Source organism: Sorex fumeus, unplaced genomic scaffold (genome assembly GCF_029834395.1).
Source record: "Sorex fumeus unplaced genomic scaffold, SorFum_2.1 ptg000098l, whole genome shotgun sequence".
In the NCBI taxonomy this organism is placed as follows: Eukaryota; Metazoa; Chordata; class Mammalia; order Eulipotyphla; family Soricidae; genus Sorex; species Sorex fumeus.
Window position 1 is genome coordinate 61,701,612 of NW_026606155.1, and position 23,585 is coordinate 61,725,196.

Sequence of the window (23,585 nt, forward strand, 5' to 3'; positions counted from 1 at the left end):
TTAAAACATTGTATCACCCTAAAATTAAGTAAAAGAATATTTTTAGAGGGCATTTTTTCTAATGGCCTCAAGAATTGCACTAATTTTGTGTGTGTGTGTGTGTATGTGTGCTTGTGCACATGTTTGCTATGTCTTTTGCAGAATACTTCAGTTCCAAGAGGTTCACAGGTATCTGCACTCAGCTCAGTTGGGGAAACAAAGCACATTTGCCACAGATCTTACCCTGCTCCCCAATTTGCTTCACCCCACCCCCCACCCCTGCTCCAACATGGATGTTCACAGACTCCTAAAGGCTAGAGAGTTTCAGGAGACTCAAAAGACAAGGCAGACCTGTTTTTTTCTGATTGAGCTTTGGGTCTAGGATAAATGATAATCTGTGGGTTTGACTCTAGACTATGCTGTTTCCAGCTGAAATCGGAAATAAGACTATTGCAACAAGGAATATTATAAAGTCATCAGGAAATTATTCACATTCCTATATGACACACAAGTTTCAGATTTTCTATGACCTCTGTACATGTTTAAATGAGATAGAGATACAGATAGAGATAGAGAGTGCTAATGGACTGAGCACATGCTTACATGTGGGAGACCTAGGTTAAGACCTCAAGACTCGCGGATGTGGGGAGAAAGGGATTCTCCTTCACTGCTGGTGGGAATGCAAACTGGTTCAGCCCTTTTGGAAAACAGTATGGACAATTCTCAAATAATTAGAAATTGAGCTCCCATTTGACCCAGTTATACTACTATTGGGAATATATCCTGGAGAGGCAAAAGAGTATAGTAGAAATGACATCTGCACTTGTATGTTCACTGCTGCACTCTTTACAATAGTCAAAATCTGGAAAAAACTCAAGTGCCCTAGAACAGATGACTGGTTAAAGAAACTTTGGTACATCTACACAATGGAATACTATGCAGGTTTTAGAAAACATGAAGTCATGAAATTTGCGTATAAATGGATCAACATGGAAAGTATCATGTTAAGTGAAATGAGGCAGAAAGAGAGGGAGAGACATAGAAAGAAAGCACTTATCTGTGGAATATAAAGTAACAGAATGGGAGACTAACACCCAAAAATAGTAAAGATAAGGATCAGGAGGTTTACTCCATATCTTGGAAGCTGGCCTCAAATGCTTGGGGAAAAGGCAGCTCAGATAGAGAAGGGAACACCAAGTAAAGGACATTTCGAGGACCAGTTCGGGTTGGGAGATACAAGCCAAATGTAGACTATAGATGGAACACAATGACCACTCAATGCCTCTAGGGCAAACTACAACACCCCAAAGGAAAGAGAGAACAAAAGGGAATGCCCTGCCACAGAGGTGGAGTGAAGGGTGCGGGGGAGCAATACTGGGATCATTTGTGGTGGAGAATGGGCACTGGTAGAGGGATGGGTACTCGATCATTGTATGACTGAAACGCAAGCACGAAAGTTTGTAAGTCTGTAACTGTACCTCATGGTGATTCACTAATAATTTTTTAAAAAAAGGCCCCAAGACCCTATAGTAACCCCTGACTAGATCTCAAGCACTGCTGCGTATGGCCCAAAGACCCCCAACATTAATTTAAAGTACAAAATAGCTAAACTAGAAAATATTATTTTCATTTACACTTTGATCTCCAATTAATTAAGTTACCTCAGTGCCTAAGAAAGAAATGGAGCTCTGGTCATATATCTTGCGAGAGTCTTCCAATCAGCATACCCCCACATCAAAAAACTGCCCAACCAAGTCAATATTCATGGTCTACATTCCTTGCTTGATCTCCGCCATTCCTGACCTAGCTAAGAGAAAGCACGTAGTAAAGCTAGAAACTTCAACATATTTCTACAGTGTCCTTCACAAACATCAATCTTGGGGTTCTAAAATCTCTCCCCGCCATTTTTTCTGGGATGACAATGAGATTATTCCCATAACTCCTTTGTTATGAGAAGGAATTTTATTCTTAGGTAAAGCTATATTCTTTTATTTTCAAAATTTTCACTCTGAACTAGTATACATTGTTAAATATAAATGCTATAGAGAGATCATCTATCATTTCTGATAAAAATTCTTTATTTTATATTTAATCTGTGTGGATTCTGCTAATAATATTCCCGTGTTGTTTGGTTGGTAATATTCCTAATAAGCTTTAACATTTTGGAAGGAGGTGGACATAAATGTGGTATTGGAATTATGTGTCATGAAACTATAATTAACAGACTTATAAATCATAGTAACTCAATAAATAGTTAAAATTTTTCTTCACAATCTTGGGCATCATTATGAACTGCCAAATATGCGATTTTTAGCAGACATCTATTACACGTTTTATGTACCAGGTTCTGTATTACATTCTTCTAATTATACTACCTCATTTAATCCTCACAATACACATTTCAGGTATACAAGTATTTTCTCTATGTTAGAAGTAAAGAGACTGGAGGCTAGAGACAGAAACTATTATTTGAGATCTATGTGGTAAGTGAGAAATCAGAGATGTGAAATCAAGTTGGATGTATAGCAAAATCCACACATTTTAAGAATCTGCCACACATATCATGTCTATGATCTATGGTTAAAAGTAGGATTTGAACAAAGATACAAATCTATATCTGGAGTACAATGCTTCTTAATTAGTCTACAGATTAGCATTAATATAGTTAGAAAACATATGCTGAAGACTGGGATATGGCTCAAGTTATAGAAGCTAGGATTTGTAGTAGGAGGCCCAGAGTTTGATCCCCAGCATGACATAAAAACAACTAAAAGAAATAAAACATACACAAGGGTCCGTGTGATGCCTGCTTCATCAGAACCTAGAAAATTAGTGAACACAAGCACTAAGAGGGAAATCCCTTTGAGAAAAGGAAGTACCACATTATTTTAATAAACCCTAATTCAAGTAGCAGGCAATGAAAGAATGAGTACAGAAGGAGTTATAGTGCTTGCCTTAAATGCTACTGACTGGGGTTTAACCCCTAGCATCCAATAAAGTCCCACAACCACCTTCAGGAGTGATCCCTGAGCACAGAACCAGGAGTAGGACCTGATTACTGAATGTGGCCCTAAAACTAAAAGTTATAATTCATCAAGCATATACTCATTTAAGTTTAAACCTATGTTGGAACCTGGGAGGTGGCTCAAAGGACTATTCAAGTGCTTTATGTGCAGGAAGCCTTGGTTGATCTTAGCACCATATAGCTCTGCTGGTTGTGACAAATCTACCTCCACACCTCACACACAAAAAAGTAAGTTAAATTAAACCCAGGACAATTAAATAGAATTTGTGAATTAACTTTGACCAATAAAAACATTTTCCCCTAAATATCAGTGCTGATCTCTTATTTGCAGTGAGAATGTGAAAGGTAACAGAAACTTAAAAAATTTCTGTTTCTTTTCATTTTTCTCTTTCTAAATAAAAGTACTGTAAACCTTATTTCAATTGTTTTACAGCTCAATTGATAAGGTGTGTTCTTTTTTTTTGTTCAAGAAAATTTTAAAGCAACTAATTTAAATATGCAAAATTATCTTGAGTTGTTCATACGTGAACTTAAAAGCCGTGCAACACAGGAAAATTAAGTAATTATGCCTCCAAGTTATTTACTGCAATTAAGCTCATTTATCATATGCAAATTAGTGCAAACTGGTCTCATTAGTTACTAAATTACTCAATATGAGCTGAACAATGTAGCACTCCAGTTTGTAATGAAAAATCCCTGTAGAGGCAAGCAGTATCAATTAAGCTAATTTGCATATGCAAATATATTCACTAACTTTCTCTTTTTCTATATTTAGTTTTACATGTTCTTACCATTCTGGATCATAGGAAGACTATAGGGTCATTCAACCCTCTCTCTTTCCTCTACCACATCTAAAAGAATTCAAAGAGTCTTCATTATTTGAAATTCTTTTACTTCATTTTAGCAGTGATGTCCAGCAGGATGCCATTTGGCCAAAAAGGGCTATCAGGAGTAAGGAGAAGCAACTTCTCTCACGACGATCATTTCTTTTTTTATGTTTTAGTTCTAATAAAGGACTAAATAAAGGTAAAATTTCAATTCATCAATAAAATTGAAAATAGACTTAAACAACCTATCACCATCTTTCCCAGAAATCATTGGAAAGTGCTACTATTAAAAGGAAAATAAATGCCAAAATGGCTAGGCAAAAAAAATCTTTGGAAAATAATAATATGCATCTTTGTATAAGCTTTTGAGTTATGTGAGGTATTAGTCACTTCTCTTTGGCAAATCTTTGAATCATAGTGGTCAATTCTCCTGCATATGATTAAAGAAAATGTTGACTAGAACTGATTTGACATTTTCTATGCTGCCCCATACAACCGCCCCATTGTTCTGAGAGGCTGTTCCTTTAGATTGTAGATCTAGCAGGCTTTTTTTCAAACAATTTTATTTCTAGTTTCAGTGGGACTATGACTAGAAAAACTTGAGAATAGTAACATAATATGTCCCAAGATATTATTTATGGGTGGTTTTTTATTATATAAACCATTAATTGAAAAACACTTCTTTTAGAAACCTATATGTGTTCTCCAGAAGCAATAATTCTGCATAACCAAAATAAAATCAAGACCATCCAGTAATGATTTCAGGGTCTTTTTCTGTTTTGCTTTTTTTTTTAGGGGGGAGAGGGTTGCAGGTGGAAAACCTAGTGTTTCTTGAGGGATACTCCTGGCTTAGTGTTCAGAGGTGGCAACCAATAGAGCCGGAATACCATGTGGTTCCAGGTATTGTGCTCAGGGGGACCTGCATATAAAGTCTGCTCTAGACCACTCAGCTATATCCCCAGCCTCCAGTGTAAGTGCTTAGCAAATTTCAAAATGTGATTAGTAATGGAATCACAGAAATTTAAATGTAAATACTGATCTGATTTTCTTCAAAGATTGATCCACAATAGCCTCTTAACCTAAGGTCATCTTTTATTTAGACATTATGCTACTCTGTATTCAATTAGTCAAGGTGTTGAGAGAAGGTAAAACCCACAATTAAAATCTGACATTTCATCAAGATCTATGGTATCATCTATCACATCCATACAATCTGGCTACTTTACCTATCAAATAGAAATTAGCTGTGTTGTAGTCACTTCTTTTCCTGCAATCTTAAGGAAAGTCACACGATGGGTCAGAACAATACTACAGCAGGGAGGATACTTGCCTTGCAAGTGGGCAAACTGGCTTTGATCTCTGGCACCACATATACTGCCTAAGCCCCACCAGAAATAAGCCCTGAGCACCAGCAGGTCATAAACAGAAGAGAGGAGAGGGGAGGGGAAATGGGAAAGGAAGGAAGAGACTGGTAAAGGGGTGTAAAGGAGAGGGGAGGAGAGGAAAGAAAAGGCACACCATTAGTGAAAAGGTCGTACTAAAGCAAGGGTCACATCTATGACTCCTATAGTTCTGCTAATCAACAATCAGTGCAAAATTAATTCCCTAATGGCTACGCTGAAAAATAGGCAATGAGGCAACCATTCTTAGTCTTTTCCAGCCCACCTTGATGACTTCAGATATTATGATCGAAAATTTTCTTGGAGGTTCTCTTGTGGTATCCTACAAAGGGTCAGCTCATGAAATTCTTTCAACTTGGAGCGTCAATGTAAGAACAATGTAAAGTCCCTTACAGGAACAATACAAGGCCAATGATAAAGATGTAAGAAGATTTGTGCAATATATTCACATTCAAAACTGTCTCCTGGAGACAGATCATGCTTTTATTATGCCCTCCCTTTAGCACATACATTTTTTTAGAAAACTATTTTTATTCCACAAGATTTCACTGCATTTTCTATGTCATTTGTATACAAACTTGTTGATACTAATATATTATGTTCATCCAACTCAGAGAATTTTATTTCTTTTAATATTTCAAGGTAGTTATGCATAAAGACCTTCTTTAATTATAAGTGTTATAATAGTGGTTAGTAATATGTGTAAGAAATGTAACATATTACATACTTATAATTCACCACAGTGTGCTGACAATGAATACAAACATAAACTTAAAAATTCTTCCACAGATAAGGTTTGATTTAGTTGCTTTGTTGTAACACCTGTGAGGTGAATAAAGCATAGCAACTACATAGTACCCTAACCAGGACTGCAATATTATATAACAATATACACATTATTTACAGAATGAAAAAAAAACTTAAACCTTTCTGCTAAAGGCATGGAAATAATTAAAGTGCTGTATTTACAAATCTGTCACCTAAGGGAAAGTCATTTCACTAGTTAATTTTATGAGGTACAGATAGGATATTTGTTAGCATTTTGTGATATAGCAGGTTAGGAATATGTTCTCCAGTCTCTAAATTGCCAAAGTAAAAGTAAATATAAGTTGTATTTTTTATATTAAGGAAATCATGACATGAATACAGAAATGCCCTAAGAGAGGTTTTGAAAAGCAAGCACCAAATTAATTCTTAGTTGCATATACTATATTCGGGGAAGAGCCCACAAAAATGACCCAAAGGTCGCAGATTTTTACTTAGCTTGTCACAAACAGAAAACTCCAAATCTTGACCTCCTGGCCTTCTGCTCATCTGATTAATAAAATCCAGAGGATAACAAAGTGAATGAAGATGCTGATGCTCAGAAGAGACTGTCTTCACTCCTCAGTTCTGCCCCTGCTATCAGACATCAGTCATCGCTCCTGCAAGAGAGCACTGACCCAAAATTCACACATGAAACAGCCACAGGTTTCAGAGGACAACAACGGTCATGGCTGCCTGTTAGACTTTCTTGGGAGGGAAGGGAATCAGCTCCCAGAGTGCACAGCACCACCCTGCTTGGTACCCAACACTGATCCCTAAGACAGAAAGTAACTTTTTCAAGAGTAGATTTTCTATTGGATCAAATTCCATTATGTACACCCCTCCTACCCTCCACCTCTCAGTGGGGAAGGTTAATTTTGAAAGGATCCATCAAACTTCTAAGTATTCCTAAGAGAACAGAGGATCACAAGAAACATGCAACAGAAACGTGCTCAAGCACATGAAATGGGATCCCCAGAAGTGAAGAAGGCCCTCTTCATTCCCTACTTCCCACTTTCTAAACCAAAGGACTCCCACCTCCTCCTCACACTTCCTAGTGGGACAGGGCTCAAGAAGCAATGAGGCCTGAGACCTCCAGCCAAGAATCCTCAGACCCTTCCTCATCCACACTCTTGAACTCAGAACTGCCCTACACCTGCAACCTCTATTAGCTCCCTAGTCTTGTTCACTTCTGAAATGAACATTTTTCTTTCATCACACTGTCTTAAATTTCTTTCACCACCACTGTCTTTAGAGCTGTCCTTATAACTCTTGGGAAGTATCGTCATCTAATGTCTATCGTTTCTGGGCTTGAATTAAACTATTAATTCAGTAATCATGAAAGTTTAGTTATTTATTCTAATCTTTGGCTAGTTAAGTTTTCTGTCTTAACTTACTCAATTTTAAGATATGCATAATTATAGAATTTATAGGCACGTACTTTGAATATTCAACAATGAAAAATTTAGACAATATCAAGATTACACACCAAAAATCTTAAGCTAAAAATCAACTCAGATTCTGCTTTTATAATTTTCACCCTCCCTTTTTCCCTCTGCCCCAAACCCCCCTAATCTTTACGTATACATGAACACACACATTCCTATATATTTCACTTGGTATTTTCATTAAAAATATACTTTTGTAAATTTAATGAACATAATAGTGAGAAAATGGTTAGATATGATATATACCTAATATAAAAACACTTGGTCATTAATAAAAATGGAAGTTAATACAAATACAACAAGATATTATTTTTTATAAAGCTAATTTCTAATGAGCATACAGCTGACCAATGTATCACTTTTGCATTTTAACCATATAATCAGGCTCTTACAATGTTAAAAGCAAAAATTTCCCTTCAGGATGCTTCCCTTCACTTTTCTACATTCTTATTCCCCATCTTTCCTTTCCACCAGTGTTTCCCAAAGTGAGTAATACTGCCCCCTGCAGGAGTGCACTGAAATCATGGGGCAGTAGAGATTTTGGGTGCAACTAGGATCAATTTGTTCACTTAAAGAAGGTTATTTCAAGAGGAGCGCTGAATGATTCTTTTTCTAGAAAACTACTGAAGAGTCAAACTAATTTGAAACCCTTTACCTTTTCTCATTCTTTAGGTTTGTCTTGCACATAAAACTTGACTCAACTATTTGAATTGGCAAAGTAAAACAACACTCTTGAATTTATATAATATGTCATTTGTATTTATCTTTCCAAAGGATGTATCCAACAATCACTCTGACATTATCAATAACATTTCTCTAGGTAAAATCAAACTGTCTGCTTCTTTTTGTCTATTTTCTTTTTCTCTTACATCTACTTCCATTCTTTTTAACTTGCATCTTAAGCGACTGCCTTCTGTTACTCAGTCTCTTTTCCTTTGTCATCACTGCCTGTGAGTCTGCAACTTACAAAGCACCACCACCAACCCTCTGCTTCCACTCTGCCCTAATCTCCTAGAGCAGCTCCACAGCAGTGTTTTTTTTTCAGTCTTTTCCTGACCATGGCCCCCTTTCGATCATTTTTTCCTTCTGGTGGTCTCTCTGTCCTACTAGTTTCCTGCCTAATCTTGTGCTCTGGCTCCCTGCTTATATGATTTCCATCTGTGGCCACCAAGGAATATCCTGGTGCCTCACGGGGAGTCATACAACTCAATGAGAAACATTGGTCTAGATGATCAGATTTAGGCTTTGAATGTTTTACTTTTCATTAACTTGAGTATTTAAAAGAACATTTTACCTCCTCTCAGGTAAGATCATCATCACTCACATAAGTGGATACCAACACAGAAAATCTGAACCCTTCTAAATTCTGTCATCATTTAGTCTTTGATATCTGACTAATGAGAATGTGCCAATAACTATCTCAATCCCACACACCCCTGCCCCTTCCTTTATAGTCTCTATCTCGGGAAGATTTCTTTATATTCATGATCTGCTGTAAAACATCCAGAAAGATGTATTTATATTTTAATGATAACTCTAGAAACAACTCACATCTTATTATGTTACTCTCTTGCATTTAAATCTTGCCCATGGGTTCATCACTGGTTATAAAGCCATGGATTGATTCCCTAAGTCAGAACAGTATGGTCATATTTCTGCATAATCATCTCTCAACTGTTCCCCAGGTTCTCCATTGAGTCAAACATCTTAACAGCCTCCAAATAAGATCTACCATTACTTGCCACCAAGCCTTTATCTTTTATGTACTCTTTGATTGCAATATCATTCCATTATGTTTGTCTAATAAATACCATTATCATTTGACAATATTAAGAAATCTCCCTTGATGCCTTGTGGCAAATGCATGGTTTTCTAGAATGTCTTGTGGCAAATGCCTCTTCAAGGCTCCATGGATTTTTGAACACTGTGATGCTTTTCACTTACATGGCTCTTCTGGATTCTCATTTCCCACATAATCACAAGATAGCTAAGGACAGTTTATGCAAAGAGTTTAGCAGAATTTTGTACTCTTACTGAATATCTGAGATTTCTTGTGGGGCTAGAATTCATGATATGCAGTATGGTTGGAAGCCATTCCCACCTTCTTGAGGACATTCAATTTTACCAGATATATGCAAGTAAAGGGAGGCATGGAAGATGGAAGGATAAATTCAGCCAGATTAAACTGTGGACATAATTGGAGAAAAATATAGAAATGATCTTAGCCTTGTTTTACTTTTTAGTAACTTGAGTATTTAAGAGAACATTTTACCTCCTCTCAGGTAGGATCATCATCAGATACTTTGGAAAATTCAGATACTGTGGAAAACAGTAAAAAAAGGCCTGGGTTTTTGGGTTCAAAGGCTCTTCTGCTAGGAGGGATACAACTAAAGAGAGAGTTCATAAAATATTCTTTTTACCATTATTAATTCTCAACCCCTGTCTGCCCACAATTCTAGCTACCTCTGTCATAAGTGTACATGCAGTGCTACTATAGCTAGAATAAAATTATAAAAAGTTATAATTCTCAAAAGCATCCTTCCTACATCATTTATTCTCCCTTTCAAGGAAAACACTTGGGGGCCAGAGCAGATAGTACAGCACAGCAGGTAGTGCATTTGCCTTCCACATGGCCAACAGCGTTCGATCCCAGCCATCCCACATGGCCCCCAAGTACAACCAGGAGTATTTCTGAAGTGCAGAGCAAGGTGTCATCCCTGAACATCATAGGTGTGATCCAAAACATCAAAAAAAAAAGGAATTAAAAATAAAAAACAATGAAGAAAAACACTTTGGTTATAGTTCAAATAGGGACAAGTCTATTTGGATGTTTTCCTATAGGAAGGAAACTATTTTTTTCTATTGTTTTAACCACTTTTGTTCCACCATATTTTAAAGCAGCACAGAGTGTATCAAGTCCCACCTTTCACCCTTTTCTACACAGACTTACATATTTAAAGAAAGAAGATATTGAAGCCTCTTTTACATGTTTTCTAAACTGAACTTCACCCGATTCTTTGTCATTATTAACGTAACATGGTTTTCTAGGTCATTCATCCATCTGGTTGTTCTGCTCCATATCAGAGGTAACCATGTGTGTCCTGAATATGACCCACCCTAAGAGCACAACACTGGCTTCACCTCTAACCTCTGCTCTCTCACTAAAGCCTAGCACTATATTTACATTTGGAACAAACTTTTTACACTGTGCTCCTACATTAGGATTGTGTTTAAGCTCCTAAATTTTGATTTTTAATTAGTTCTATTCTTGTAGCTAGCTCCTAAGTATGACTGCTAGAGGAATCTATACTCAAGAATTCCAGAAAGAATACTTTGTGGAAACTTTTTTTTTTTGCTTTTTGGGTCACACCCGGCAATGCACAGGGGTTACTCCTGGCTCTGCACTCAGGAGTTACTCCTGGCGGTGCTCAGAGGACCATGTGGGATGCTGGGAATCGAACCCAGGTCGGCCATGTACAAGGCAAATGCCCTACCCGCTGTGCTATCTCTCCAGCCCCCTGTGGAGACTCGTTGAATTCTGTTTTTGTAAAAAGAAATTTAATCTTATATATCTACTTCTTCAGAATAGGAACAGGAATTTTCTTGAATAACACTATATATACATACACATACACATAAATATATATGGCCTGGTTCTGGTTCATACTGAATATATAAGGGGTGTTCATAAAGAGTACACAGAAAATACAAATTTGAAAATCTAGAAAAATTAGCTGACTGCATCTCTGAACTAACCCAACTCAATGGTAATTACAATGTTTTTATGCATAATAGAACAGCAAATCCCAAGGTATATTTTAAGAAACATGAGCCGTAAGGAATCATCACAAGAAACTGTGGTGGAGTAATAATGTTGAGAACTACAAGAATAAACAAAGGATGACTTTCTTGGAGTCTTGTGTTTACAAATGTGAACTATGTCATCTCAGATCTATGGAAACTTCTAAATTAATTTAAGAGATTGGTAAGAATTGCATATCCCTGAACTTCACTGAGAAGATTCTGATTTGATAGGTCCTGGGAAAGGCCCAGAGATGAATCCTTTGACCCAGTGCTTTGAGGATTCTAAAGCTTCTAGCCTAGAAATGGCTGAGGAGTTCTGTAGCTTGAGCAAGGGGAATATAAAGGTAACAATTAGCTACAGCACCTATTTAAGGGAATAAGAAGCTAGGTTTAGGACTGCCTTGGTGATCCAGGCAATGAGAGCACCAACAAGGCCATTAAAAAACAAACAAACAAACAAACCTCTAAATGAACAGAATTCTAGAATTTATCTTAATTTTTAACTCCAAAGTTTATTTTTTAAAAATCCATAGTAGCTTTTCCAAATAAACTGCCAAAATGTTCCAAACATGCCTATTCTCTAATTGTGTTGAAAATATAACTTGGATAGTTTTTTTAAGCTTTTATCATTTATCCTAAAAGCAGAAACAAATTAGATCAATTATTTATGGGTCTAAACTGATAGCAAACTTAAAAAAATAGTGTGTGTATGAGGAGATGCCAAGTTTAGAGTGAGGCTTCCCTGAGACTAAGTAACTGCAGTTCTGTCCTAGTTCTCCATGTCCGTTTGTTAAAAAGTCACTGTCAAAATCAATCATTACTGTATCTCTCCTTTCACTTTAAACTTTTCTTTCAGAGAAAGTTCATAATTTGGAGAGACAAACATTAAGACTAGAAGCACTTATAACTTACAAACTGAAGCAAAAAAAAAACAACCTCCAAAATTTGGTAACATATAAAAACGCCACATTTCCTTCACAACAAAGTTTCGCTCTTTCAAAAACAATATATAACTCCAAAGACACACACACATATAACCATTTACGAATGCAGCTCACACACAAAACCATTTTGGGAACAGCCAGCAACTATACATTGCTCATCAACAAAAGAGTGATTCATCTCAATTATTACAAGACAAATAATACTTGCCCTCCCTTTCTCATTAATATTCTCTCACGGAATGCCTTTCTAAAAAGAAATAAATTCATATGATTTCAAAATTTGGAAATAAAATATCAACAGTGAAATGTATGGCTAGAATCAACAACTTAACAAAAGGCTAGAGAGATGAAGTTTTCTCTAGTAAAAGAACACAAGATTTTATTATCTTTTAAAAGTACCTGCAAAATGTGACTTCCCAAATGTGCTTCGAATACTTCAATGGCCAGTGCACTGGGGCTTCTCCTTCGTTGTGCACCTATAACTTGAAAAAAAGAGAAGAGAAAAGAAAGAAAGAAAAAGAAAAATTTAGCTGGAGCTGTGATTCACACTTGGAGCTTAATTTTTCTCTAATTGTACCACTAGCTTGTCACTGTATCAGAGGTCAAAAGAAACAAACCCTAGCATTCATTTCATATTTTGCCAAGGATAGCAGAGCTGAATTTTCAACACAAAATATTAACTTTCACAAACATTAAAAAACACATAGTGACTTTTAAAGTTTTCATTTTAGACTATGTTTTATACTGCAACAAAAATACTCCATAAATGTTCATATTCCTTTAAAAATATTTAGTAAAAACTTTTTAAAATAGATACTAATATTTTTAAATATATCTATGCACTACCTTCTCTCTCACCCCCAGAGAAACCTGGATTTTCCATATCCTTTAGGCTAGGGAATAGCAATTTTTTAAAGTTCTGATGTGATAATTTTGTCATGTAATAAGCACAGCATGTCAGTTAAGGGAGTCTCAATGACTTTGTAGTGGTGGCAGTGTTTTGGGACGGTTGACTCTCCCATTGAGCAAGTCACCACAAGGAACTAACTGCACAGAGTTACCAAAAGGCCCTGAAAACTCCTGCTCAGCACCTGCCCCACCAGACCTGTTTTCTCCTCTGAACACACCTGTTCACATACTAATTTACTGTCAATCCCTTTATTCCTGTCCTACCCAACATGTGTTGTTTGCAAGCACCTGCAATCAAGGAGCCCCCATATCCACAAGAAAGTGAATTTAATACATACCTTCAGAACATACAGTTGAGGGTATATTCTTTATAAAACTCATTTTGTGGGATTATAATTTGCTTCTTTTTTGTTTGTCTTTTTCTTTTAGGGGTCACACTTGACAGTTTTTAGGACTATCTCCTGACTCTGTGCTCAGGGATCACTCCTGGCAAGGCTTGGTGGACCATATGCGCTACCAGAGATCAAACTGGGGTGGGTGGGTCACATGCAAATCAAGTGCCTTACCCCTGGCTATCTCTCCAGTCCATAATTTGCTTTCAAATTCACTTTCCTAGATACTCTTCCTCCCCACTTTTATTGTTTTCCAAGTTCACAAATATAAAAATCTGCCTGCCCATCAATGAAAGAAGATTCAGTGTTTTTAATTTTTTAATTTTTGTATTTCAAAAAACGTAAGTTCTTCATGTCTTTTTTATTTTCTTGGAAAATTTATTATAGTCCTCTGTTCCCTTAAACTCAGTCCCAATGAATTGACAGTAAAATCAAAATTTCCTCTTTTCCCCTAAAAACATTTTCAACTAGTTGGTGAGGAAATTCTAGCAAAATGTGGCTGGAAATAAAAATGCTTCATTTCAGTGGGTGAGGCAGTCCGTTGGAGTCATAACTTAGTAGGGATTATAATATAAATGCATTTAGGATTATTGTGCTGTGAGGAAGTAGGCAGTTTACCCTGCAATTGTGAGTTGGTGTCTGCAGCCTCTGAAAGGCACTTTGAAAACCGCATGAATGTTAAGTATCATTATTACTGGCAAGATGAAACAAAAGGGGCATTTTTTTCAATGGGAAAATTTATAAAATATAATTGAAGAGTGATTATTATCCGAGAATATTCCAGCTGGGAGGAATCTTACAGAGATCTCCATTCCAACTTTTTCAGTTGCTTTCAAAGCAAAACAGAAAACTTGCAATCTTTAAATAGAAAATCAGTTTCTTATCCTAAAACTAATCTTTAAGTAGAGATATAAGATTAAAAAATTTTTTTTAACTTTCAGATATACTTAAGACAGTATCACTGGAGTGTGTGTGTGTGTGTGTGTGTGTGTGTGTGTGTGCGTGCCCGTACACATGCACACGCGCACATGCGCCTCTGATTAATTTCCTATTCTAACATGCACATTACTCCCTTCAAAACTCCTTTGGCATTTTTGATAATGCAGCTGTCTTGCTGAATACTGTTTTCAGTTTCTAGAGTGTTAATTGCACATTATGGTAGCTTGGTGTGAATGATCCCACATGAATAAAATCTGCAGTCTTTTTTTTTTTTTTCCAAAGACTGTTGGTAGGAGGAGACTTTGGGGAGGGAGAAGGGGGAAGTTGAAAAACTTCAAAAGTGGCCACTCTGTTTTAGAGGTAGTAATTAAGATTCAGAGAGTTCCTTATTAATAGCACATAATTTGGGGGCAATTCAGGACTTCCAATTACAAAGTTCAGAATTAACCATGGTGTCTCATGAACAAAAATGGACAAAGTTTAGAGAAGAGAGATTCTTCTACAAAGAATTGGAATAAGAAGTGACCAGAAGAGCAAAAGCCACAAACCTACAGAAAATCTCAAACAATTCCAAGAAGTAGAAGTAGCATATTTACTCACTAGAAAGCTCACAAACAACAGATAGCCCTGAGCTGCCTGTCCTCTAAAAGCAAGGTGGCAGTAACTCAGGATGGGGTCTGCATACGTTATTTGCCCCTGGCCATGGATGGCCTATCTTTTCCTACCATTTCCTTATTTAGGACATTGGCTGTTCTCTAGGTGGATGCTGCAAGTGGAGAATTAGTTAGAAATTTTATTTTCAAAACAATTAGTCAGCCTGATTTCATATACTTTCATTAGGTCTTATGTCCAGGAGTCCTACCTGAATGCTTATTCTTTGTTCTTCAAATCCTCCAGATATCTGAGTGTACATCTCAGTACATGCTCTATGCTACACAAGTCTCTGTAAATGGTTTCATGCTATTCTATTCAATGGCATTTTTATGGCACTGGATCTTGGCTTGATTTATATGTTTTGCACTTATGAAGGTGATGCGGGTTGTAATGACAGTTCCTAATTTTACAACCAACATAAATATGTTAAACAGGGGCCCATTATGCCCCACCCCGGTAGAATCCCAGCTCTAAGTCCAGCATTACTGGTAAGTCTGGTAAGTGCATAGATGTTAAATATGTGCTGCTTCTCTTGTGCCTTTTATCCTATCACATTTGGCATTTTGAAAGTTGAGACAATGATCTGAAAATGCAGGAACAATACAAATATAGTTATTTTGTTTCTCCATGCTAATCTCATTTTATAGAGTGTCATTATTGCCTAAAGAAAAACCGGAGAGGCATTTCCTTAATGAGCTTCATCATCCTCAGGAAAGTAATGTTTTGCTTATGAGGCTCTCTCAGATGTTTGTATTTGAAAATTGATAGTTTGCAAAACTACTTGTTGACCACATACAATCTACAATTGTTGCTGAGTAGGTCACTGTCTTGTCTCATCTACATTAATATATTTCATATACTTGTTTTTTCAACTTAAAGAAACTACTTCCTTAAAACTTAAAAAAAAAACTATCTATCCCCACAAGAAAAATTCAAACACTTAGCACGGAGCAAAGTAACTGAATATATAATTCTTTAATGTGAAGATTATGTTATAACTCAAGGTTGATAAATCGAACAGTTTATTTAAAGTATTAATAGAAAGCAATCAAATCACAGTAATACAAATTTTGACTGTATTTACCAAGTAACTATTTGATGTTTATATTGAAAATCACTATCTACTATAAGACAACAAGTGTTAGAAAATCTAATAAACCATCCAAATAATTGTAAGCAATTTAAAACAAGCCAAGGCTTATCATAAATTTATCAACAAGAAGTACAACACTATTGTATGTTGCATGGGTTAAAACAAAGATGCCTGCAGATATAAGAGTTTGAATTTTAAAAATACATATAGGGGAAAGGATTTTGAAAATGATCAACTAAAGATATTTAGCTTACCTCATCTCAGAAAGCTACAATGATATTTTTTTATGTAGGAGTATTGCTATTTATTCAGCAGAAAGCTACAATGATATTAAGAATGATTAGGATTATGCTTTGGGTCTCTATCTCACCGGAAAAAAAAGAGGGAAAGACAAAGAAATCACAATACAAAGTATGCGTCTGAAAAATTTGTTCCCCAACAAAATCGGCAAGCAAGTTCTCACCTAGATACTTTTACAGAACCTTGAGAGGTGGTCGTCGGGAATTAATTCAGGGTCTGTAAAAGACAACCTCTCCTATGGGAATACACCACACATGCCCAGTCAGATTCTGAACCAGCGTGCACATCTCACCTTCGGGGTAGCACACGCGCCAGGGGGCTGAGGAGCTGCGCTCAGTGGGAGTTGACCTATTCAGCCAAAAGGTCAGCTTGCCACAGAAGAACCCATTACTGCATGGAAACAGGACAGCTCAGTGGACACACATAATGAAAGAAGGAAAAGCTATGAGCCTTGTCTGCCTTGTGTCCCACATGGCTCTTTCTTTTCAGAACCATTCCCATCCCCATTTTCCCAAGAAGGAGAAGCTTCCAACCTCATAGGTACAGTTTACAATGGAGGAGATAAACCAAAGGTAGAGAATGACCAAGAAAAGTGCTTTAAGGGAATCAACATTTGAAAGTGAAGATGAATAGGATATTGTGGGGCAGGGAACCTAAGGGATGGATTAATTAGGATACAAGTAGTCACTATTGATAAGGAAATACCATGTGGGAGAGAGATTTTCTCATCCATCTTTCTCTTCCATGAGAGGGTATGGCAGATTCAGTCAACATAGACTCAGAATTGTGGAGACAGTAGAAAGTATGGAATCATCTGCTTCATGAAAAAGGCATGTCTCTGCTGAAAGTAGGTAAAGGAACAAACACTATAACCTCTTAGTGTCTAAGAGAGAGAGAGAGAGAAAGAGAGAGTGCCTTCCATAGAGCCATAGAGGCAGAGGCAGGCTTGGAGTAGGGATGGTGAGTGAAGGGAGGGAAACTTGGGGTCATTAGTTGGTGGGAAATAAACACTGGTAGAGGGATGGGTGTTGGATCATTGTATGAGTGAAATCTGATCATGAACAGCTTTGTAACTATGTATGTCATGGTGACTCAATTAAAAGAATCCAAAAAAAAATCTTAAAGGCATGCTTCAGGATGAGACAGTCACATTCTAAATTCATGATCCAGGGAGCAATGTACTGTGGTTACACTGAGTGTTAGTGAAGGAAGAATTAAGAGCATCCTTAACTGAACTCAGGATACCAGGTGTTAGCACTTGGACTGAGCAGTCAAGGTCTGAGAAGCAACAGAGTATCTGATGTGTATTAAATCTGTCTGTGGCTACCAAATTTGCGTTAAAAATCTAGGTCAGCTTCACTCACTGTAGAACAAAGGAAGACAGGTAAGCTTTTTTCAGGTATCTTAGGAATTTATTATGTATATGTCCGTGTTGCTGGTTGTATGTGGTGCCCTAACAAAATTCAAACTTTTCATTTGCATCTAAGATGGGATCAAATCTCCTTTCTGAATTGGTTCTCATGAGACTACTTATTGCACTTAGTCACAATTTTCCTTTCAGCCCTAAAATCCTTATTCAAACAAGCCGAGGACACAGGGACATTTCAGGTTGCAATGAGGATTGGATATTGAAAGATAACAGCTTAACTGATATTGCAGCCATAGAACTGAAGCTGATGCTCTAAGCATGGTATGCGGAATGTTTCAGGTAAACATCTGAAAACAAATTGTAAGGATGTGTTTTAATGCACTTTGAACATTTCATTTTTTGCCCCTTGAAATGTAAGAAAGCTGATAAGAAGAAATAATCGGGAGAATTCACATTCAAAAAGAAAACTTCCTATATTCAGGAGTAGTAGGCTTGAAGTCTATTTTTAAATTCTTATTTAGAGGATTAAAAAAAAACAAAAGCACAATTGTAAAATTAATCTGATAGGATCCATTAGCACCCTATTATTACCAATTCAGACAAAAAGGAAGCATTTAATCTAATAATATAATTGAAATTTTAAGAAGTCTTATGCCAATTAAAAATTCTTTAATGCAACACATATTTAAATATCTTCCACAATTAAAGTATGGATTGAGTGCATTTAGGGAAAAGCATTAGAGCTGTTATGACTGTGAAATAATAGTAATGAATTGCTGAATTTTTGGAAAAAAAGAAGCAAAATCTGCTTTTCTCCAAGAAGTGTATCTGTAGAACTTCAACTAGAAGAGAACTAAGGGGAAAACATACAACATCCAATTAATGTTCCATCCAGAGCTTGCTCACCATGAACCTCTCATCCTTCCCAAATTAAACAGTGTTTATGTGATTTTTAAAAACTTGTTCTTATAATTTTCTAAATCAAGATGGCAAACTCCTCTTAATTAGAAACAGCAAAGTCTTATTCTGGAGTAATTGTTCAGCAACAAATTTTAGGGACCTTCTAGTGCAAAGATTTCATTTTTAAAAAAATTAATTTTTCCCTCCTGCCTTCCTTTACCACTCAATAAAACAAGCTTTGAAATGAAGGAGCAAAGACTTCTCCATCTGTAGTTGATAAAGAGGAAAAGAGTCTTTCTTGAACAGTCTATAGGACTGTTTATAGGTAGTTTCTATAGGAATGTCTATATGTCCTTTCTGTGGACCACATACAGGGTGATTAGGATTCCTCAATAGAGAATCCAAGTTTCCCTTGGCAATGAAATTCTTAAAGCAGTGACTTGAATTGCTGTTGGTAGAGGCAGTGCCTTGGAGAGGATGAAGCCCTGACAGTCCATTTTTGGCAAAGAAACCTCAAAAAAATGCAGGTGTGACCCCAGCCTGGGTTGAGAGCTAGGAAGTGAAGATATAGAAGAACAGCTCTCAGACCGGACATAAATGAGGACACACTTTACCTCCCAGTTACTTCTAAGCAACTATACATTAAAAGAGAACTTGGTTAAAACATTAGGTATTAGTATTTTCAATTTAACTTTTTTGTCTGTTTTTGATCCAGGCCCAATGATGCTCATGGGTTACTCCTGGCTCTGAACCCAGGAATAATTCCTTGTTGTGTTTAGGAGACTATAAGGGATACAGGTAAGGAGATTTAGAGACGACCGCTAAACTAGAGCCACTACCGACTGGATTCCATGGTATGTCAAAAGACCACGTGGCCGCCCACCTACCAGATGGTCAGACTTCTTTATCAAGATCATGAATGATTGGTTTGAGGCTCTTCATGTTCCTAGAACGAACAGACGCCATTGGGCTACACTAGCACGCGACGGGGACAAATGGAGACGTTACTGGCGCCCGCTGAGCAACTCGCCCATTAATGGGAAGTCAAGTGATCAAGGGATGCTGGGGATAAAACCTGGGTCGGCTGTGTTCAGGATGAGCAACCTACCTGCAGTACTAGCTCTCCAGGGCCTCAAATAAACTTTCTTAATCACTTCACAATCACAGTGTATTTTTGTTTATGTTTGTGGATTGCAGTGGCTGTGCTTCTATGCTCAGGAGTCACTCGTGGCAGGGCTTGAAAAACCATATGCGATGCCGGGGGCGGGAGGAGGATTGATCCTGTATCAACTGCATGCAGGGCGAATCCTTAACCCTCAAACTCCCTCTCCAGACTTCTGTTCTCTTTTATAAGTGCTTTTTAGGGCTTGGTGGGTGATAAGTGGGTAAGGCTTCACATGGCTGACCTGGGTTTTATTCCTGGCACCACACAGGATCCCCTGAGTACTGGATTTACTCCTGGATTTGTGCTCAGGAATAATCCCTGAGCACAAATCCAGGAGTAAAACCTGAGTATAGCCAGACGTGGCCTCCAAATTTAAAATATTTACATTAAAATTTAAAATCAAATGTGGATATAGTTTAAGGAATGAAAGTCAGCTTAAAATACATCCAAGAGTTTTTGCGATGTTTGTTGGTTTCAACTTGATCCTAGAGGGTCTGAATTTATATGCAAAGCATAAAGTTAACTATTTTGCTTGCTTGTTTTTGGGACACACGCAGTGATGCTCAGAGCTTACTTCTGGTTCTGTGGTCAAGGATCACTCCTGGCTGTGCTCAGGGGAACATGGGTGGTGATGGATGGAACCCAATTAGTCGCATGCACGGCAAAACTTGACCTACTGTGCTATCTCTCTGGTCCAAAGTTAACTACTTTAATTACCTTCACCCTGTGAAGGCAATGCAAATTATCTCATTTCCAAAATAAATACAGGGTAAGAAACTGATCAGGACAGAAAATCACTTATGTGTTTGGATTCCCAACAGACATATGAGATAGATCTTCTCCACCCCAAGACAGGGATATTTTAAGAGTCATATTACTATAAAATGACTTTAAATGAAAAATGTGAGGATCTATGGTGATAGAGAGCCTTGAATTTTATCCAACGTGAACTCAGAAAGAAGATATAAAAATTTTTATTCTGGCTGTAGGGCTCTAGCAGCTGACATGGATCAAGCTTCACTACAGAGGAGGGAACTTTGCAAGGGTACCTGGGACACAGTGATGCCAAGGACAACCCACAGACAAGATAGAGTCCTGTGTGAGAGATGCTTCAGGACACTGTGCACATACTGGCTATCCAGGGAGCCTGCGAGGGTCTCCTGTAGGAAGGCACTCACTATCTCATCTGCAGGCTCTCCTTCTGAGATGTTGTTATTCGTGTTTCAATTATTCTTCTGAGGATCATTATTTTCTCTTAAATTACCCACTCTGTGTGTGTCATGAAGAAATACAACATACTCTCATGAATTAAGTATACGATGACATCAAGAACTCTCTGACCAAAGGGGGTGGGGACGAGAGAGAGAGAGAGAGAGAGAGAGAGAGAGAGAGAGAGAGAGAGAGAGGACAGAGAGAGACAGAGAGAGACAGAGAGGGAGGGAGGGAGGGAGGGAGGGAGAGAGAGAGAGAGAGAGAGAGAAGAAATAGCATCTATCATAGAGGCAGGCAAGAGGTGGAGGGTGGGGGGTGATAGGGGAGGAAACCTGGGAACAATGTTACTGAGAAATGTACACTAGTGGAGGGATGGGTGTTGGAATACTGTATGACGGAAATTTAATCATGAACAGCTTTGTAAGGGTCTATCTCACAGTGATTCAACAAAAAAGTTACAAAATAAAAAAAGAATTCTGATCATTACTTTTGGGGGTGGGAGTTGGGGGTAGGGAACAAATTTGAGATTTAAAGACAATGCTGTGGAGTTCATGCCCAATTCAATCAGCCTAATCAGTGGCTGAATAAATAGGAGTACTCCTACATTAATTAAAAAATAAATAAATAATCTTGGCCACACTTGGGTGTTAGCCTCCTATTTTGTTACTTTATGTTCCCCAGATGAATGCAAACTTTCTATGTCTATCCCTCTCTTTCTGACTCATTTCGCTTAACATGATACTTTCCATGCAGTACCACTTGTATGTAAATTTCATGACTTTATCTTTTCTAACAGCTACAGAAGGATGGGTATTTGATCATTGTATAATTGAAATCCAAGCAAAAATTTTGTAAGTCTACAACTGCACCTCATGGTGTTTCACTAATAAAAATTAAAATAAATAAATAAATAAAGACAATGCTAATTTTTCAAAGTTTCAACTTTGCCTTTTAATGACCTCTGCTATTGATATGCTAAAAATGTCTTAGATAAGTGAAAATTTGTCTACTTAATTTTCTGATAAGGTGCTGTGATTAAAAAACTATTCATATTTATACTTCAGTAGTAGAATGTTTCTTTCAGCACCAATCCAGTCACCAGTTCCAACTTCTCCCCAGCCTGCCTTCCTGACAGACATATTTTTAAGGTTGACTGCTGTTTTCTCTCATGATTTCTGTGTTGTTGATTCTGTGCTTTAGATATATAGATATGCCACACCTCTGCCCCACTGATGTGCCTAAAGCCGCTGAATCCCTACCCTGTTATCTACTACTTCTTAATACCTCACCTCACTCTTGATTTTTTTTCCTTTCCTGTACTCATTCTCATTCTCTAGGATCAAGGATAATCTACATACCCCATTTTAATATCTTGGCTTTCCTTGTTCTGTTATTTTATAGATGCTGACATTTTAAATGGGGTTAGGTTTGGTACATTCCCTTAGTGGGATCTCCCTTGAGAAGGGTTATTATGCTTTCAGTTTGCAAATTGCCACTTTTGGTTTGGTACTCCACATCTCTGTCACCCTTTGACCTCAGGGACATGAACTGTGAGGGGCATAATTCCAATCCATAGGAAGAGGGTTCAAATCAAAATCAGTAAATTTGGTTTGGTGTTAGCCAGGACTTTAGTGAAAAAATAAAGAAGTCTACATCTGCTGTCTCATTTTATTTTTTCCATACCCAATCCCAGAGCTTCATGTTATGACATTTGTAACATCTGCTACAAATCTGCGGTAAGTCAGGCACAACCTTATTACTTTCAGCCTAATGCTCAGTCCATCCTCTGGGCCCTCCTACATCACTCAGCTGACAGGGAGCTCCATCAGGTCCGCTGGAAGCTGCTTATGTTTCTGTGGGAGAAAAAGGGTAACTGCTCTTGCCCTCTTCCTTTCTCTCTCCTACACATTCATTCAGATGTTCTGTCATGGTCTCCCTACACCCCATCCCAACCCTCACTCTCTTCAGCCTTGTGGCCACATCAATAAATGGTAGTATGCTTAATGACTTTATGCCAAGTGAATGGTGAACAGATAAAGTTCATGAAGCAGCCAGTGGAGGATTGGTGTTAAGGATAGGCTATTCCGCTAAGAGCAGCACCATTATTGAAAAGTCATCATAGTAGCTCAATTTTAAGTTTATTGAGAACTCTCCATACTGTTTTTCATAGGTGTTGAACCAGATGACATTTCCACCAGCAGGAGATGAGTGTTCCTTTTTCACCTGCCAACACAGATAGTTCCCATTGTTTTTGATATATATCATTCTCACTGGTGGTATTTAGAATAACAATGCATTGTTTTAAAGGGAAGATGCCTAGATCAGACTTGGCTCCAGAGTATTGGGAGAATAAGGAAGGAAACAGAGTGACAAGAAAGGGGGAAAGAGATAGATGGGAAGCAATGAGGGACAGGTGTTAAG

The 23,585-nt window shown here is 37.5% G+C and overlaps 1 protein-coding gene across 9 annotated transcripts in view; it reads right to left on the bottom strand.

Annotated features, from left to right (window-relative positions):
• NPAS3 (neuronal PAS domain protein 3) overlaps window positions 1-23,585 on the bottom strand; it is a 1,011,636-nt gene that overhangs the window by 489,645 nt on the left and 498,406 nt on the right. For 7 of the 9 annotated variants that reach the window (XM_056133998.1, XM_056133996.1, XM_056134002.1 and 4 more), the window contains one exon: window positions 12,631-12,713. In XM_056133998.1, coding sequence (XP_055989973.1) covers window positions 12,631-12,713 — 83 coding nt within the window. The remainder of the gene's footprint in view (window positions 1-12,630; window positions 12,714-23,585) is intronic. The other 2 variants (XM_056133997.1, XM_056134000.1) reach the window with 1 other exon arrangement.